This window comes from Chondrus crispus, genomic scaffold (genome assembly GCF_000350225.1).
Source record: "Chondrus crispus Stackhouse genomic scaffold, scaffold_286, whole genome shotgun sequence".
In the NCBI taxonomy this organism is placed as follows: Eukaryota; Rhodophyta; class Florideophyceae; order Gigartinales; family Gigartinaceae; genus Chondrus; species Chondrus crispus.
This window is the reverse complement of record NW_005179170.1, coordinates 24,807-44,407: the sequence shown is the minus strand read 5'-3', so window position 1 is coordinate 44,407 and position 19,601 is coordinate 24,807. Positions and strand designations below refer to the sequence as shown.

Sequence of the window (19,601 nt, the reverse complement as noted above, 5' to 3'; positions counted from 1 at the left end):
GAACTTGCCCTTCGAAGGGTAGTCAAGACGAACGGATGTTTCTGAAATGACGCAGGCAACGCAAGAGCTTCAAAGTTGGATTGTCCGACGAGGGTAGGCTCATGGAGTTTCTTCACAAGACTTGTCTTGTCCGACAAGGCTTGTGAAGAAAGACAAGGCTTGTCCTCAGTGCCATTGACAATTGACATGCTCTGCTGTTCTTTGGGCTGCAAGATGGAATGGTGCCCTTGGCAATCACGCCAACGGTCCGCAGAAGTACGGTATAGATTCTGCGAGTTGCCCGATTGTCTGTGGATTATGTATTCTGTTCGTTGACAGTATGGCATTTCCGCTTTTCTGTCAAAAAGTGAATACCCCACGTCATCAGTCGTTCCTTTCATTCATTCCCAAGCAAGCCCAAACGTGGACTTGCTTGGGAATGAATGAAAGCCCAAACGTGGACTTGAAGAAAACTCTGGAAAGGTATCATTGGTGAGCTCTACATCCATGTGGGCGGGTTGTGCGGGACGACCAGGACGGCCTTACCTTACTCTTAAGTTAAGAGATGAACCCTTCGAGCGTTGCTTTAATATATTGAGAAGGTGGTGAATTTGAGAGTGCTGTACTGTTGACAGCAACATTAGGGGCTTGGCTATTGTATCATGTACTCGAGAGTACCAAGGGTACCTCTTGAATTCTACGTGCAAATTAACTTTTCACTCTTCACTCTTCCAGGCCAAATGACTCGGCAGCCGTTCTGCTGAGACTCGTGGAAATGCCGAGCCCCTTTACCAGTCTCCGAATAGTGAAGCCACGTTTAAATTCACTTGTTGCTATCGCAGTTGACAAAACCATTGGTTAATAATATTAATTAGTTCATACATGTATTGTACAGTAAACCTCTACACTGTACCTGTCACAAATACATTCCAGATATCAAGAAGCAAAGCAACGAGAAGCACGACTTTGTGGCATCTGTCGACAGAGACGACAACCCCTTCGTGCACACATTTTATTGCAGAGGGGGGCTACTGAAATTATAACATTGAGAACTGTAGGCCCGGGAGAAGAGGCGAATTCGCATGGTGCAGGCGCATGGTGCAGGAGAACAGTGAGCTGAATGCATGTCGGGCGGGGAGAACAAGTAGGAGGCTGTCGTCCAAAAGGCTGGCCACGAGTCGACTATTTTCTCCGAAAAGAACGAGACTCGGGACTACTAGGGTATGCTCGCTGTACAGAAACGCACACACATCAGAAACAAAAATCTAGTATCGCAGAGTCCTGCATGTCGAGTAGGTCCGTTCTGACCGCTGTATTGAAATGCTAAAGAAGAAGCAAAGTAATAGGTCGGTTAACTGTGCCGATGGTCGCAAACTAGTTGCGAATTAAAAAACTGAGATTGAATATGTATCATTTGTATGGAGGTTTTGGACGTGTAAATACGGTACCGTTGGTACCACCGTTCCACTTGGAACCAAGCGTCACGATGTACAACAGCGCGATTTCAGTGAAGTTCTCCGTATGTCCTATGGGCACCTGCATACAGCAATGGGCGTGTTTGATCGTTCTTCGCGCGAGTAGAGGCTTGGCGCAGAGTGAGTTTCTGTGCCTTGCGCAACTTTTGGCTACGCCACTGTAGTACTGAGCATCAGAGGAGGGTCCCGCTTCTCTGGGAAGGAAGCTACTGTGGACGGCGGTGCGACAGTGACAGCAGTAGCTGACGAGCAAAGCGGTGTGTGGTTTACTGTAGTATAGATGCCGTTGGAACACGAGAATGGAGGCCGGGAGGTGGAATATACGGAGCGGGGCCGAGGCGGCTGGAGAAAGAGGTGTCAAGCATGGCTGGCGTCCCTGCTGCTCGCAGCGCAACACCGAGGCATACATAAATGAAGGCGAGAGAGGGCGCCGATATGATTCACCGCCCGGGAGCGAGGAGGGACTGGTTGGTCCGAATCGAGACGCGAAGGGGCTCAAACTTGATTAGGTATGACTGGCGGAGCCGCGAGCCGCGAGGCACTCTCCAGCTTGTTCAGTCGTGTTGGTACGCCCGCATTTTCTCCAACGCGTCACCGAGCACGCCCCCCCCGCGGCACGTGTGCAATGAAGTCGAAACCTGGCCGCATGCAATCGCGCCCCCATTTTCACCCGTGCGCCAGGAAGAAACAGATCGCCACCTCAATGCCGTTTATCGTTGCCGGCGACGACCGGCGCCCCACGCCAGTGGCCGAAGCGGTCACCGTATGAGAAGCAGTCATTACTCTCATTGCGGTGAGCTCATGGTCGAAGCAAGCGCTATAATTCTACAGTGTTGCTGTTTTACAGGCAAGCGCTCATAATTCCACATACCGTAGCATAACGTACTACTATCATTCGTGAGACACTCCCTCACGAGGGGTACACTTGGCTACCTCACCGCACCCCCTACCGCCTTGCCAGCGCCGCTTCTAACCTTTCCTCCGTGTCCCTCTCCCTGAATTTCTCCGCCTCCTCCATTCCCCCTCCTTGCCGGTCAAACATCCTCTCGCGCTTCCGACATCTGTCTCATTCCCTGCAGGTACAACCAGCACCACTCCGCTCCACTGTATCTATTCCGCTCTGGCGATCCCTACCGTGCCTACCAATGGCGTTCGCCTCGGCAACAACTACGACATTGCCGCTTTCCCCTCGACCCAACCGTCCTCCTTACCTCGACCCCTCCCGCATTTCCCTCTCCTTGAACCCTGACGGTACGCCTCAGGAGCTTGCACGCGGCACCTGTGGCATTGTGTACGCAGCCATGTTGGACTCCGCCTGCCCGGTCGCCGCGAAAATTCTCGATCAACCACCGGATCTCTCTTCCAGTACTCGTTCACTCCAAGAAGCACCATCGAGGCACGGAGCTGTCGCTGAGCGTCAATTTCAACGAGAAGCACGTCGCTATGCTGCCTTGCGGAATGTGGGGGGTGTTGCTGCGTTTTTCGGCGTAGCTCCCCCGACATCCGACACAAAGCTTTTCGCGACGGAACGAATGTGGGGCGGTAGCTTACAAGACGCTTTTAGAAAACATGGTACACTTGATCCAGCGTCTTCGCTTCGCATCGCTCATAATGTCGCCATAACCCTCGCAGAACTCCACAGACTTGGCTTCACACACGGCGATCTCAAATCTGCAAGCGTTCTCTTCTCACAACCGCTGTCAGCTAGTGCGCCCGTTGCACCGGAGACTGTCAACATCAAGCTTGTAGGCTTCCAGTTGTCGAGATCTTTCAGTTCGCAGGTGACTGATTCCTCGGATGACGAGGATAACGATGAATCAGTCAGCTCACGATTTTCTGCCCCCGGCCGTGTCGAAGATGGTGGTGAGGGTGCCTGGTTTCTTGAGCCGGACGCCCGGGGAACACCTGCATTCCTGTCTCCGGAGGCGTGGTGTGGATCAAGGGCTCTGAGGGATCGCAACGTCGCAGAAAAAGCGGATGTCTATGCGCTGGCGATGTTACTCTATGAACTTGAGACAGGGACGGTCCCATGGAATGATTTATCCGAGTGGGGCATTTATGTTGCCGTCTGTAATCAAGGACAGCGGCCGGTATGGCCGAATAGACCCGAGCGTATCCCGGGCTTACGGGCTGTCGTAGAGCAAAGCTGGGTACAAAACCATCACACGAGGCCGTCGTCGCAGCAAGTCGCAGAGAAACTTCTCAGCCTGCGAGAAGAGCAGGGATATACGCACAGCATTGATACCACGATGGGGGACGCGTTGCTCTCAGTCACGGCCCGTTCTAGTGGCGCACAAGGGGATGCAGCTGTGACGGAAGGAAGTCCGGAAACAACGGATGGGGTAGATTTCCCATCACCAACTTCGCCCGTCTCTGAACGTCGGAGCGCGCCGGACGAAGGTAGCGAGGCCGAGCGCGGCAGCAAGTCAGCCCCAACGATTCGCGAACACGTGAGCATCCAGAAAGGACCACAAATGGACTCAAAGACAACAAAATATTTAACAAAAGGACATGTCCAAAAAAAGCCGCCGGAGCACAGTCGTAAACGGGATAACAACGCTATTGCACTCATTGCTAAGCGTCCTGCGACCCACGCGTTGAAGCCGTGGCCAGCCTCCGCCCGGAACGGCGCAGCTGCTATGGGGGCATCTCAAGCAGTTGAAGCGGCCGGAGGGCGGCGGTCGTCCACTCATCAACCCGTCATGTACGATGAAGGCCAAGCTAGCATGCAACAACCGCAAATTGCAGCGCGCTCCGCGGGCGGTGGGCACTCTTCCGGGTTTCACGACCAGAAAATTGCGTCTGCATTTCCCCCTGATTTGGCTGCCTTGTCTCTTGATAGCAGCGCCATCGCTCTCCCAAAGGAATCAGTACAGGAAGCATCGACAAATCAAGTCTCCGCTACAGACCCCAGCGCAATTGGCACATACGAACATCATTCCCATTCTGTTCCAACTCTCATTCAGAGCTCAATTGATACCAGCGAAGCGTTTAACGACCTTCAGATCGTTCCTTCTGAAACAGTCTTGGATGCCTCAGTTGAAGAACGAGAAGATACTCTTGGCGGACAAACAGACATAGCGAGACCTATAGAGCAAAGAGATGAGTTCCAGCGGCAAGTCGAATCAAGCGTGAGCACTGATTTAACGGTCCCGGACTCAGTTCGAAGTCTCAACTACGCTTTCAAAACACAAGTGATGAACAATGATTGCGCAGCTCTTTGCAAGGCATTAGAAGAGAACGAACGACATCCCTACAATGCCACACGAATCTTAGAGGCCCTCTGTGTGCTGCTTGAAAACGACAAGGACAACTGCGAGTATATCACAGAGCGCCGCGCTATGCGTCGTGTCACAGGTATCGTTTCTCGCTATGGCAGTACGGATAGTCGACTGTGCAAAACGGCTTGCCTCATAGTATACCGCATGGCTGCTTGTCAAAGTGTCAAGGCAGAGAGTGAGCTGAGGACTACGGGATCTTGCGAAATCGTGCTCAATTCAATACAATGGCATCCCGCAAATCTACCTGTCGTTCAAAACGCGGCCTGTGCAATTAACATATTGTGTCGCGTGTCTCCCGTATTGTGCTCTATTCTTCTTAATCTTGGAGGAGCAGATTGTGCTCTCCGTGTGTTGGCTCGAGGCTCAAAATCGTTTGGTCGGGATGTGCCTGTGGCATCGGCAGGCCTGGAGGTGATCGGCCTTATAGCGCAGTCTGCATCGGGCGTGGAAATACTCGCTGAGCATGAGGCAGTGCGAAAAGTACTTGAGTGCTGTGACATATTTAAAGACGAACGAATCGATCGACATGTACTCGGAATACTTTTCTCTTTCACGAGACATCCGGCTGGTCAGAGCAAGATTTTATCAACCACAGGAAGCATGACAATTCTGTACCCGCTGATAGTCAGAATACGTGAGGGGGTTGATGCCAGTCAAAAGCTAAAAGTGGCCTGCGACGTTGTGTCTGCCTTGGCAGTAGTTCCTTCCGTCAAGCAACCCCTTGCAAGAAGTGTATTCCTTTCGAGCTATGCAGGAGAGGAGATCGTGCAAGGAGTCGGAGCTTGTGCGCAGCGAAGTGCTGGTGAGACTAATCTTTCTGACGCCGCATTGATGGTTGCTGGTTTTGAATGCTTCAGGAGCATGTCATCCCTTGGTCAAGACGTCTGTGGCGCACTACAAATGGCGAAAATTTTCGAGGTAACAAGAACAATACTAGAACGATTTTCAATGGATAGAAGGATTGCCGCCGAGGCGCTACTCTTCTTGCATGCAATATTGAGGGGGCTTCGCGGTTTATCTTTCGGAGGACATGTAGAGATCGTCTCACATATACTTAATCAGTTACAGAATCGATGGCAGGCTGACGCTCAATTGCGCACCTATATTGCCGAAGCCAAACGAGTCATTAATAATTCGTCGAACCAGGATGAGAGCCAGCTCGCGGAAACTGTGCCTACACCGGAACTCGCCGAGTCAAAAAACCAGCCGCGTACAAGACTGCGCTTGTTTTTGAGAAGGCAGTCATGGAAGAATCGATAAATTGTCAATAACCGTCGGATTTTGGGCAAACATGCATGTGGCCGACTGCCATGATGGTGATTGTCCTGGACGAAAGCTCAAGTATAGTAAGTCGTCGTGTAATTTGTACAGTAAACACCACTGCGCTATTAAGTGCACATCAGCAACAGTCGTTATTCCACTTCTCACGAGGGGCGTTCGCGTCCCCATCGTAATTGTGGACGTGGCAAATGCTTCAAAATTCAGAGAAGTACAAGCAAAGAGAGAAGGCCCAGTGGCCTATGAAATTCATTCGTCTCGTGACTACGCGTTTAGAAATTGGGATGCATGCCTGATGGTAAGATACTTCTCTAGAGGATATTGGTGCGTGAAAAGGAATGTATTTCACTCCTTCCTTTCTTGAGAGAACCACACCGGGTAACACCCAACGCAGTTTGTATGAAAAAGAGGTTCCCATTCGTTCGTGAGAAACTTTATTCCTAGAAAATGTATGGATATACCCTGCTTTACGGTGATTCAATATCTGTGTGCTGCATTAATAGTGTGCGAATTTTGAGGTTTAAGGAGGCAAGCATCCAAAAGCTCGTGTATCACCATGAAGAATGCCATCTGAATTTGAAGGATGCACAAGGCTTCTAACCGACATCGAGTTGCGAACTGGGGACGATCGTGGCACCAGTGGAGAAGGTGGAGTCTTTAAGACAACAGATCTCGGGCTTCGTTGCCTGGCATCAGGGTGTGAGCTTGGGATGGCCTTTGCTGATGAAGACTCAGAATGACGAATTATCGATTCTTGTGCAGGAGAGGCCTTATAGTCGTACATGCGTGCTGCCTCAACGTGTCTAGAACTGTCCTCAGAGTATGATGAGACGCCCTCAGTGTTGTCATGTGAGGGTTGCAATAGGAACAAGGCATTTGAATCCATAAGATACGAGCAAGTCTTATGCTCCTTCATTTGCCAGATGTCTGTTAGAAGTTGTTTCATCATGGATAACTCCTTGGTCAGCGTGCTGTTTCTTCGCGAGATTCGTTGTGCTTGCAATGTCGCCTCATTCCGTTGTCGCTCCAACTTGTCGATGCGCACCCCGAGTTCCTTGTTAAAACAGAGCATCTTTGCTCTACTGGCCGCTGCGGACGCTCTGTTTGCCGCCCCTCGCTCTTTCTGCTTCACTTCTTTTGAGCCGCTGGGCATGGGCTTCCAACTGTTTCTTTCGGTTTCTAATTTCCTTCTCTTCACCTGCTGAAATTCAGATTCGGCAACTTCTTGAGCTTCCCTTTTCTCTTTCAGTTGGACGACGTCCATCGTGACAGAATGATAGTGGGGGCCTTGGAGTTCTAAGTGGAGGAGACTAACAATCTTTTGTCGATGAGAAAGACCGAACTAGAGTAGATGGATGGAGATGGCTCGTGCGAACTTGTGCAATGTGGGAAGTCGTAATCATGGTGTAACGCGCAGAACATGTTCCTACGGTTCATATAGACAATGGGACCTTGTCCTTCGCAATGACTAGCTTTAGGCATCATCATCTGAGGGACCGCATAGCAACGATTCGAGCTGTTGGGCCACTAAAGTGGGTTTCGAATAGCAATGAGTAGATATCGTCCAGGTGTCGCGAAAGGCCTTGTTACCCGCGCCTCAACTCAAGTCTGGTTCAAGAGAACTTGTTGTTAGTCAGAAAATACGCGAGAGAAAGGGATAAATCGAGCGAGCAACCATACATATATTGTCATACCCGCAAAGCCCATCCCAGGGAGGGATAGCCTGTCTTAGATTGTCATTTTCCATTCTGTGGGAGCATTTAGCAACTCTCTTTGGGTCCCGAGAGCGTTGTGCTAATGAATAAAATTTTCCTCCACCAATCCCAATGCGTCGGAAAGCGTCTGAAACACCATTTGGAGGTAATCTGCCAACGCACTTTGGCAACGGGGTAGCAGGCATGTTGGTAACAAAAAAGACCGGAGCCATCACGCTCTACCACGAAGTGCCCGGTTTGAAGCATTAGGAGGCCCTCTCATTGTGTACAGTCCTATGGCGTTGTGGTGATTCTAAGTTTCCGTTCGCTATCACTCCCACTCCTACATTACTGCACAGCTGTATATTTTTCTTGTTCAATCCCAATGTAGGAGTAGAAGTTCGTAGAGTGACATCATACAGTAAAGCCCTGTTGTCCGTAGTTGCTGCTGTCTGGTTGCTGTTGTAACCTCATGTTTTCTGTATGCATGGCGATTGCCTGTGACGGTAGAATTAAACCTCCGAAAATAATTTGAAGTCGGCACATGTACAAAAGGTGGCAGTTGTGCGTTGTTTTGTGTTTTGAATGTGGTCTCGCTTCAAGGTCCAGAGGAATCATCACTCATCACGGCTGCAGATACAGTGAATATATTTATGCATGCATGCGTAAATATGCATGCTCTGGACAAGGCTATGGGTAATATACGACGACTGCGTTTTGCAGAAGGGCATTCAACGAGTTGGTGATTTCCCGATCACACACAAAGTTCCAATACTGTACCTGCGGTGCTTGTGGTTCGTGACATGTAATGATGGCTATTTTTTTGAGAGGCACAGAATAAAAGCATACCTCCCAATAGAAACAAACGCAGCCTTGCGTCATTAATTAATGGCTCCTCAAAGCAGTGCAGAGAGCATTGAAATTGTTCACATGGAACGGTGCTGCCATTCCAGCCGAAGCAAGAAAAGCTCGAAATCCCGTGTACAGTAGGTCAGCGACCGACATAGACGATAAATGCGAGATACGACGGTCGTCTCAAGAACGGCCGGTCACCTCTGAGTAATCACCCCTGAAAAGCACAGGCCGAACCATTTCTGGGATATTAAATGAAAACCAAATAATCAAATGATTTGTTTGACTACTGTAAAACCACAGATAATCAGAAAACCAACTCAGATGCCCGAATCTAAATGTTTTATTCAAAATCAGGAAGCTCCCAATCATATTGCATAAATTGCAGGCGATGGATCTCACGTGGCTTGCACCTTCTAAAGAGGTTTGCCCTAATTTTCGGTCAGCGTCCTAATTGTTCCACCATTCTACTTTGCCTCATAATGTTAAAACAAACAAAGACTTCTTCGTCCTGAACAAGCCGGAATCCGTCATGCGTCCTAAGCAAGAGCCGTCTATCTCGAAAACGTGCAGATAGATTTAACAAACAATCTCTCCATTCCAAGCAGCAAAGCAGTGTACATCTAGATAGTATAACGGAATCTGGCCAGAACACCTGCAGACTGGCTAAAAGCCGGCGATAAATGAGCAGACTGCACCTTAGTCTCTGAAGAGATACCAACCCTCTTCAGATCCCCTCTCTGTGCCTGATCTTAGCTGAACTGCACTTCAAGCCAGCATGCATCCCGTTACACTACTGCTAACACGCAAGACACTCGCTCGACACCCAGATGTCATGATTATCATTACAGATGGTGCAATTGGCAATAAAAAGCGACAAAGTGAAATGGGATTGCATATTACACCCTCCAAGCCTCATTAAAAAATTCATCAGCCAGTCGGTCGTCCCCCGTGCTTCGTGAGGGAGAAAATCGGATAATATTATCTCTTTTCAGAACAATTTCCGAGCCGGAAACGGAATTGACATATTCTCATGTGGCAGACACTGTTTCCATTGTTGTCAATTTTGTGCTGGACCCCGTCGGGTTCTCGTTCTTTCGTGACGGTCGGCCTCGTAGCATTCGCGCTCGGCACAAGACCTCGCGTTCCTTTTCGAAACCAGCCTGGAGGCCCCTCGCGTTGCGGCTCGCAACGCCCAAGTGCTTGCCAAACACTTTCCAAAGCTTGAACGGCTCATGACCGATCACAAAATCGACGCAGAGCGTCTTTTTATTTTGTGTGAGTGTGGTGTTCCGCCAAGCAAAGGATGTATGCAACCGCACTCAGCGCAAGCGCTACCTGGCAAGAGGTGCAGATCGGGATCTGCATGATGTGCTATTAAGACGGCATCAAACTCATGACGACAGATTCTGCGGCGGGATTTGTGGCACCATGTGTGGTACAATGGATATGGAATCGTGTCGGGGTGTCACATGTGTGCAGGTGGCAGTCGTGGATCTGATTCTGGATCCAACCGTTTTACTGATCCAATGTTAGAGTGGAGGCTGTAAGCCCTCCTTACATTAGTCATACAGTAATTATAGTACAGTGTCACCGGCGGTTCTTTACCCCACCAGCCGGTGCCAGCTTCCCCCTCGTAAAGTAAGCATTACCCGGAAGCCTTGGACCTCTGGAGCTACCACGATTAGCCTCTGGTACGCCTCCTCGCCAGGTTGCCTTCCTTAGTTTGGTCCCGTCCGATCTTGGGTGTATGTTACCAACCTCGTTCGCGTTTCCTAATTCCTTCAATGTTTCTATCGGTTCGCTATCCTTACGACTATTCCTATTCTATTCCTCTTTCTATCTCTACCTCCTCTACCACAGCGCCCCCGGTCTACGCTGTTGTAGTTCACACTGCGTTGTCCCTCGACGGGACTGGTCTCCCAGGAGAGACTGGGGTCGACGGGCAGGGGTCTGTACCCCGATCTATTCCGGAAGATTGGCGGTACCGCATTGGTCTCCCGACCTAGAACCGCACTTTAGGGTTCGTCAACGTCTTCAACTCGGCATCGCACTCGAAGATGCCTCCGAGCACGCGAGGGAAAGGCTCCAGCCGAACTGGAGCCGCCGCTCCCTCGGGCGCCGTCAGACCTTCTCTGGCGATTGCCGCAGCCTTTGGGCCAGCAGGCAACCCACCTGTCATCCTCGGTGATGGTCCAAGTCTCGTTCAACGAGACACTGCCGTCACGGCAGAAGCTCCAGGTGCAGGAGCATCGCAGTTCACTGAACGCATGTTATCGAGAACATGCGTTCAGTGAACTGCGATGATATTCTACTGACCTTGGAGAGATGCTCACGGCTTTTAGAGAAGGGCTGATCTCATACCTCGCTGCTGCCAAAACAGCAGACGAGAGCAAAAACGCGGGAAGTTGGTGTGTCCCAACAGTCTCCCCCGCCTTAGGGAATGTCTCCAACCGGGGGAAGACAGTAGCTCCCCCTGGAGTAGGCACCCTGCGTGATGGAGTGCCGGCACCCAGCCCCCTTGACAGCAGGGAGCCCAACGTTTTGGACGTCCCCCTCGGGACTGAGATAAGAAACTTCGTGGCAATCGAAGTCCAGTCCCAGAGGGAGCTGCTCGAAGAGCCGCTCCGGGACCAGCTCACGCGATTCGTCGTCTTGCGTGAGGATGCTCTCATTTCTCGCCTTCAACAGGCTGAGGGACGCATTTACTCCGACCCCGGCGTAGCCGAAGCGAACGGGGTACGTGTGACAACGAATCTTCCGACTTACTGTCGTAAGCTGGAATCTGAAGTTCAGAGACTCGAGAAACGAGCTGATGAGCAGAAGCTCACCGTTGAGGGCCTAAAACACAAGTATGACGGGTTAGTCTTCGCCGCGACAGCGGATCGTGCTGCGAAGAAGAAGAGAGTCCCTCGCGGGACTCGCCATCGCCGAACTTCCAGGACCGCAGTTCTGTCATCCTCGGAGGATACCCTGACGCGTGTGCGTCGCCAAGGCGACGAGTGGCGCCGCCAGTCATCCGACTCCGACCCATATGACACGGAGTTCGACGATGTCGCTCGTCAAGCCCCGAGGAAGGGACCGAAGCAGAGAGGATTGAAGGAAATTCAACCTGCCAATCCGGCCTTCCGACACGTCTGTAGCATAAACACCCCTAAACGGATAGGGGTGTATGCTTAGTCCTGGAAGACCCGTACGTACCAGAAGACGGGGGAAGTCGGACCAGCTAACGAAACCGGAGCACGGGCCCAGGTAGCGTGGTAGAGCGGGATCGGGGGGAGGACGCGCGCACGCGCGGGCCGATCTACGCCTCGACGCCCCGGAGCAGCGCTGGGTTACGTTCCAACGCTGACGGGCGGAGGTGGATCTAGGCTCTCTCGCGTGCTCGGGCGTCATCTACCCGCGCTCGGTCTCGCCTTAAGGTAGCTAACGGAAGCTTCCTTAGGATAAGCTGGAAGTCAGACCTAGGCGGTAGGTCGTGGACAAGTCCGTGCTTGTCTCCCTTCGCCGCCGCCGGTCCGCTCCGTTATTTAATGTAAAATTAGTCTATCGTAACTTAGTACAGTACGTACTGTACTATGCCGCACTACTGTAGTCGGCATCGTCAGCCGACGGGGCTTACTGTATACGTGTCGTACACGTATAGTACACGTGGGGGCGCGTGCCCCCCGTACACGTGTGGTACTGGCTGTCTGAAAGGTTCGTGCCTTACAAAGCCGGATCCAATTTCTAATCTAATTCTTTTGTAGTTATACTACAACGTCGTGTCGTACATGTACGACACGACGTGTCGGAAGGCTGGAAATATACCTTCTGCAGAAGGTATCGCCTCCTCAATACCTCGTCACATTGCGACAAGTACGTGACGGCAGAGACAGGATTCAACGTCCGTCGCCTGGGACGCACACTCCAGGATAAGAGATTCGACGGCTCGAATCCGCTCAAGATCATCGACTTTTTGACGATGTTCAAGCACCAATGCGATATAAATCGCATCTCGGAGGCAGCGGCCCTCCTGGCACTTCCATATTTCCTGGAAGGTGACGCGAGGGACGCGTTCCAAGCGCATCAAGAGCTTGGTGATGACGGCCTCGGCGAGTTCGAAACTTACCCAGGATCCATTCATTTCTTACTTCGTTCATATGCGAAGGATCTATACATCGAGCAGGCTATACAGAAACTCTGTGCGACCGTCTAGCAAGACAACGAGACCGAGGTCCCGTTCGCGCGGCGCCTACGAAAGCGCGCGCGTGAATGTGGCGGCTTTTTCTCCGAAACGGAACTCATCACCCGCTTCGTAAGGGGTTTGAATCCTGCCATCAAGCCCCTTCTTGCGCAAAAGCAGCGCGAGTCATCTCATCCGCGAACCTTTCTCGATTGCGTCAAGCAAGCAGCCGCAGTGGGCGACTCCCACCGCGCCCTTCTGGACGGTAGGACGAAGCGTGACCGCATCGACCGGCTGCCCAGTCGCGGCCGGGGACGCGACGACGTCAACCACATACTCAATGTGGAAGGGCACCAGGGATACCCGAGCCCCCCGTTGCAAACCCCGACAGGATCTGCGCTCTCCGCGGAGCTGCTGCAAAACGACGTCGTACATGCTTCGTCGTCAACAATTGTCCCTTCCGGGACACACCTCATGGTTCCTGAGGAGGTTAACGCGATTGTCTGGATGGATAACCCGCGTCTCGCTTCGTTCGCTAAGCCGCCGTTGAATCAACAGCCGGGATGGCAAGTATCCCCTGACCGCCCCTCGGACATGCTACGAGTGTTATGCCCTGGGGCATAAGAACCCCAACTGTCGCCACTTAGCGAGAGAAGTCTCTCCCGCTTCCGACCGGAATTTCTACCACTTGGTGGAGGCCAATTTCGCAAAGCTCAACCCGACCCAGCCCGAGTTCCTTCGACGCGTTGGTCGCCGCCTCTCTTTGCCCTGCAGAGAAAGACCGCGACTATGGCGGAAGAGAAGGCACAGTGCACGCCGGAGGAGGGCGTTACCTTCGCAGGTGGACCCACACCCGCCACCTCGGAAATTCATCTTTCGAAGGTGAATCCCCCCAACGTAGGGGTTGACGACAGCACTGCGTCGTTAAACTGACCCGTGGCGATCTGATTCAGAACCGTCCCCCTGCTGAGCCGCCAGATCGCCCCTGTAAACCGGAGCCGCAATCATCGCCCCCGGTAAGATCCATCAAAACCAGGCCTTATGGGCTACCTCCACGGACGACCGTGGAAACGTACCTCGCCGACCCCGTATGCGTACTGTCGAAGTACAACTACAAGGTCGAGGCCTCCATAGGCTCCACACAGTCCCACTGTGTCGCGATGCTAACCGTCTTCGACACGGGTGCAGGACCAAACCTCATCTGTGCCGACATGCTGCCTGCCAGCACGATTGCGGAGCTTGACCGTAATCGACAAGTCGTTAACTTAGCGAATGCCTCGAAGCATCGCCTAACGACTCTGGGGATTGTTTCCCTTACGATCCGGATTGGATCGTTCACGACCCTTCAACCCTTCGTGGTTTGCCGCCATCTGGGAGTGGGCGCGATTCTCGGATGTACGTTCATTGACACGCACACCGAGTCCATCTGGATCAGAAGGCGTGTCGTCGTGCTCGACGACGGCACGGAGCTGGCCATCAAGCGTCGAGCTGCCTTTGTTCGCTCCACAATGGTTCGGACGAACGAGCCCCTCGCGGTACCTCCACCACCATCACAGGACAACGTGATACGCGTAGCACAGCGCATTGTGCTTCCTCCCCAATCCGCAGTGACCAACGTATCGGGCACTCATATCCCCGAGTGCCGCAATCAGCTGTACAAGAAACAGCTAGTAGCCCTTAGCAATGGCATCTGCGATGTCCACGCTAAGCGACCGTTTGTCATACGGGTGGCAAACTTCGCGACAACCCCGCAAACTCTGGTCAAGAACCAGATCTTGGGTACGCCTATGCCGTTACCCACGACAGTCTACGCGGTCGAGCTGTCCGGCCCGAACGAGAACAACTCCGAAAACCCCCCTCGAAACGAAGAGGAGGCGGGGCTGGGGGCTGCGCTGTCTTTCGCAGATTCACCCCGCGACGTGCATCAAGGCACCAAGCAAGCCGAACTTCCACCTTCTGAGGATGAAGTAGACTTTGGTCACTTGTCTTCTGCCATGCAGAAGAATTTCCAACAGATGCTCAAGCCGTTCTCACCCATATGGAACGGAGAGCTCGGGACAGTTACGGTGACAAAGCATCGTATCGACCTTCAAGTAGGCACGCGACCGGTACATTGTCAACCGTATCGCGCAGGCCCGAAGTCGCGCGAAATTCAGCAGTCCGAAGTGGACAAGATGCTGAAGGCAGGGGTCATGGAACCAGTATGCTCAGAGTGGGCGAGCCCGGTAGTACTGGTACCGATATCGGACGGTTCCCTCCGATTTTGTGCCGATTATCGTAGTCTCAACGCCCTGACGGTAAAAGACACATATCTGTTACCACGAATGGACGAGTGTCTCGACTCATTTGGCGAAACCAAGTTCTTCACTACGTTGGATTGCAACAGTGGATACTGGCAGATACGAGTAGCCGACCAAGATCGGCATAAAACGGAATTCACGTGTCATGCTGGTTGTTACCAGTTTTGCCGGATGCCTTTCGGGCTTTGCAACGCCCCTGCCACGTTCCAACGAACTCTGGATATCCTCCTCACAGGGTACAGGTAGCGTAGCTGCCTGGTATATCTAGACGATGTGATAGTCTACTCTAGTTCCCTGGAGGAGCACCTCCAACACGTGAAGGAGGTACTAACCGTTTTGCGGGACGCGGGGTTATCCCTGAAACTTAAGAAATGTAATTTCTTCCTCCAAACGGTGGACTACCTGGGACATAATATTCGTCCAGGTAAGTTGCATGTGGCGACTAAGAACACCGAGGCCATCGCTGGATTCAAAGACCCACGCAACCAGACACAGCTCCGGTCTTTCTTGGGGCTGTGTAACGTGTACCGACGTTTCGTGCCAAACTTCGCACGAATTGCGGCGCCGCTAAACGCGCTTCTATGCAAAAGACAGGGGTTCGACCTGCCTTCCTTCGATGAAAAGCAGTACAGTGCGTTCATTTCCAAGTGTACACCGACCACCAAGCTCTCAAGTGGCTTCTTGGGGCGTCCGACACAACTGGCCGATTGGCCAGGTGGAGACTTTGCCTCTCCGAATTCGACTTTTTCCTTCGAGTACAAAAAGGGAGCGAAGAACACGGTTGCGGACGCTGTGTCCCGTGTGGAGACTACGGGCGAAACGCAAGGCCCGACGGACGAGGAGATTCCCTGATTTTGTGTGAAATCCGAAGACGACCGGGTAACTGTAGACCCATGGTCGGGTAGCGACCCACGCTGTCACATCGACGAGAACATTGTCGATGACGAGGACCTGTTCAACGAGAGACTCGTCAACCGGGGGGAGGTGCTCGCCGTTGAACGTACCGACCCTCTATCCCCGCTCTCCTATGAGGAACTCGTCCGGGCACAGGCGGACGACGCTTTTTGCCAACGCATTCGAGCACGGCTCGACCACGGACCACAAACACCCTACGAGTTCAATGATATAGGAGTCCTCGTCCGCGTCTCATCACGCGACCACACACGGCAGATGTACCTGCCCGAGAGCCTGCATGATAAAGTGCTTCATTTGGCACATTACTCCCGAACGGCAGGTCACCCGGGAGGTTCGCGTATGTATAGTGCGCCTCAACGGACCTTTTATTGGCCGTCGATGAGCGTCGATGTCTACAACTGTGTTAGGCATTGTGCCCCGTGCGCGAAGGACGCGTGAAGTTGCGACTCCATGCGTCGTTCATGAAACTCTTCCCGGCAACGATACCGTTGGAGTACGTCGCCATCGACATTCTCGGCCCATTGCCGAGAACCAGCCGAGGAAATCGGTACTTGCTGGTCTTGTCTGACCGCTACAGTAAGATGACGCAGACCGCGCCCCTCGCAAACGTGACAGGCCTCACGGTGGCGCGTGCCTTTTGCGAGAAATGGGTCTTCCCACACGGAATCCTGCTTACCTCCTATCACATTGAGGGGGCCAGTTCCCTGGAAAATTCTTCCAAAACGTATGCTCGATAATGGGCGTTCGTAATGCTTACACCTCGGCATACCACTCCCAAACCAATGGTCAGGTGGAGCGATTTAATCGCACAATCCTTTCTGCCCTCCGGTCGCTTTGCACGGAGGAGGGAAAGGATTAGGACACGTTCTCGTCAGATGTGACATTTGGTTACAACTGTACCGTGCACCGTGCGATAGGGATGAATCCCTATGATCTCGTATTGAGTCGACCTCCGCCAAGCTTCTGCATTGAAAATGTCGAGTCCGTGGACCACGGAAGCTTACCACCATGGCAAGCTCGTCTTCGCTTTACGACGAGGTTACGGGCACTGATGACCACGGCAAGTGAGCGCCTACGGAAAGCGCAAGCCCGCTACAAGGCGAACTTTGACCGTCATGTAAGGCCAGTCAATTATCACCTCAAGGCAGGTGGTGGCGTCTGTTTCAGACGCGAAGCTCCCCGGCCGGGGGAGAACGACCACAAACTTCGCCCCAAGGCCATTGGACCATTCGAAGTGTTGGCAGTAAAGCCAAACGATCGCACTGTCGTCATCTTACGAGTTGGCGACCGAGACACAGTGTCGTATGATCGCATTGTACCGGCTCCAATGCCGGACAGGGATCCCGATCAACAAGACCCGGCTCTTGTCCCTCGCCCGACAGACGAGGACATGGTCACGACCGATGATGACGACAATGCTGACGTCGATGGTCAAAGCAGAGATCCACCCGGAAGCACACGTGTGCTCCGCGCTGTCGGGAATGCGAGCTCCCGCGAGAAGCAGGCTTATCGGAACGCGACTACAGCCGAAGACGCACCGATACCAACCGCGCAGGCTCGGCTGAATGATGACCCGAGTCAGAGACCGTCGACCCCACAAACGGAGGTCGGCGGCAAGAAGGCCGACACCTCCGATGACGAGTACGTCATCGACAAACTCCATGAGCATGACGACAAACAGGACAAGTATCTCGTTCGATGGGAGGGGTACCCTCCCGAGGCGGCCACGTGGAAACCACCATCACACCTACCAATTGGTGTGATAAACCGCTTTCGACGTCGCAAGGGACTTGACCCCTTACCGGTGTCCGAGGAACCCGCTCCTCAGTGAAGGGCAGCACGCACGCCAATCTTGGAAGGGGGAAGGTCCACTGCATTTCCGACCGAGGGAAATATGGCGACGAATTAATCTTGAGGTTCCTTTATTGACGATCGTCTACTACCCTACGAACCTCGAGATGAACGATCCTTGCAGCGCTCACTCAGCGCGCATTATGGAGCCGTCGGTAGCCGCTTCGGCTGGCCCCGCATCGCTTTGAACGGGCGACGGCGGGCTCTCCAATCGACCCTGGAGTAAATCGAGGACAGCAATAATCGTCGGCCTGCCGCGAACCCCGTTGTCACGGAGCAGTGCTGTCAAGCCTTCTCGTTCCAAGACGAGAGCGGCGAGAACGTCGTTCGCAACCCCGCGGCGTTGGGACGTCAAGCTCCCCAACACCGCGCCACTCCTCCTCCCAAGACGAGGAGCGGAGTAATCCGAGCCGTAGACGGCTCGGATTCCCCGCGGTTGTCCGTGCGGCAAGTTCATTTGAGCTAAATGATTCGTCGTCCCATAGACGCGAGTCCCCATTACGAGTGACTCGAGGGGACGATCATCGTCCGCCATCTCGATATACATGTCATCATCGAGATTCGTACACCACCTCATGGGGTCGAACTCAACCCATTTCCCGCCCTCAGACCCAGGGGTGAACCTCCCTGTTTCCTGAGGGAGCTGCCGGTTCTCAGCAGCGAAGCGATTCCAGCGAATTACGCATACCTCGTGCAGAACCGCAGCGAGGTCCGCGGCGTCGTCCGGCGCGTGGGGAATTATATTTCCAACACCCAAGAGACGAATATTCTCCTGTAGCATGGGAGAGATCTGGAGAATATACCCGGCACGCGCTTGATACAACACGTTGGCAGCCATGAGGGCCGCCCACTCGGTGCGAACAAGTTTCCACTCGAGAGCCAGGGGATCCGCCATCAGGCGGCTTCCCAGATACTTCACAGCCCGAGGCATTTCGGTCCTATCCCCGTAAGAGACCTCGACGTCAGCCCACCAGTGTGAAGGGTTGACATACTTGCTTCCAAGACAATTACGGTTCAAAGCAGTAACCTCCCTACAATGTGTCGGGACAAGCAGGGAGTGCTTGTGGCGCATCTTGCGCTCGAACGTCCGGTCGGTGAGCGGCATGTCCATTTGCCGGTCAACCACTGTGACGTTCTTCGCCTACGGAGTCTCGTTCCGACTTGGCAAGACCAGGGGGTGCTCATGCACAAGTAGCCCTGAATCCACTTCCGCATGACGGCGGAGGACTTCGGCATGATGGAGTTGCCGAAGTCGAGCGATGTATCGCTCCTCGCGCTCGAAACGCTAGTACGCCATGTCAAAGCGCCAGTTCATCGGTATCGGACACCGATGGGCTTCAGAATAGCCAAACGCCGTTCAACGGCGTTGCGGAACCGGTGTGCTGCTCCGGTTGAGCGCGGCAAGAACCGAGAGTCCGGATCCATCCTTATGGCCCAGTCCCACCTCCGACGGACCGCGTCGGGGACTCCCCGACTCCCGACTCCCCACCTCCGAGGTCGCGTCGACTGAACTCCTCGTACGAGGAGTTGGGGGAAGCGGAACCGCGCGTAACCAGGTTGTCTCGCCCAGATCCGCGATCATTCTCCACATCACCGTAGGTCATGGAGAATGTTGTCGGGGGAGGTGGATGACGATCTCCTTCACAACACCCTTCGAATGTATTCAAGGGCGAGCGTCAAGCTTCACGGGGCACTCACATCTTGGAAGGGGGACGTGTGGTACAATGGATATGGAATCGTGTCGGGGTGTCACATGTGTGCAGGTGGCAGTCGTGGATCTGATTCTGGATCCAACCGTTTTACTGATCCAA

At 53.1% G+C, this 19,601-nt stretch overlaps 3 protein-coding genes; 1 reads left to right on the top strand and 2 right to left on the bottom strand.

The window, feature by feature from the left end:
- Window positions 1-2,599: 2,599 nt before the first annotated feature.
- CHC_T00005340001 (hypothetical protein) lies at window positions 2,600-6,132 on the top strand. XM_005716979.1 is given in 2 exon segments: window positions 2,600-5,995; window positions 5,996-6,132. 1 exon segment carries the CDS (start codon window positions 2,600-2,602, stop codon window positions 5,993-5,995), a length of 3,396 nt encoding a protein of 1,131 aa, XP_005717036.1. The 3' UTR covers window positions 5,996-6,132.
- Window positions 6,133-6,533: 401 nt separating this feature from the next.
- On the bottom strand, window positions 6,534-6,797 carry CHC_T00005339001 (hypothetical protein). Its single transcript, XM_005716978.1, has one exon. The coding sequence runs from the start codon at window positions 6,795-6,797 to the stop codon at window positions 6,534-6,536; it is 264 nt and encodes an 87-aa protein (XP_005717035.1).
- An 11,120-nt stretch (window positions 6,798-17,917) lies between these two features.
- CHC_T00005338001 (hypothetical protein) lies at window positions 17,918-18,571 on the bottom strand. The gene has a single exon (XM_005716977.1). It carries the CDS (start codon window positions 18,569-18,571, stop codon window positions 17,918-17,920), a length of 654 nt encoding a protein of 217 aa, XP_005717034.1.
- Between the last annotated feature and the right edge of the window lie 1,030 nt (window positions 18,572-19,601).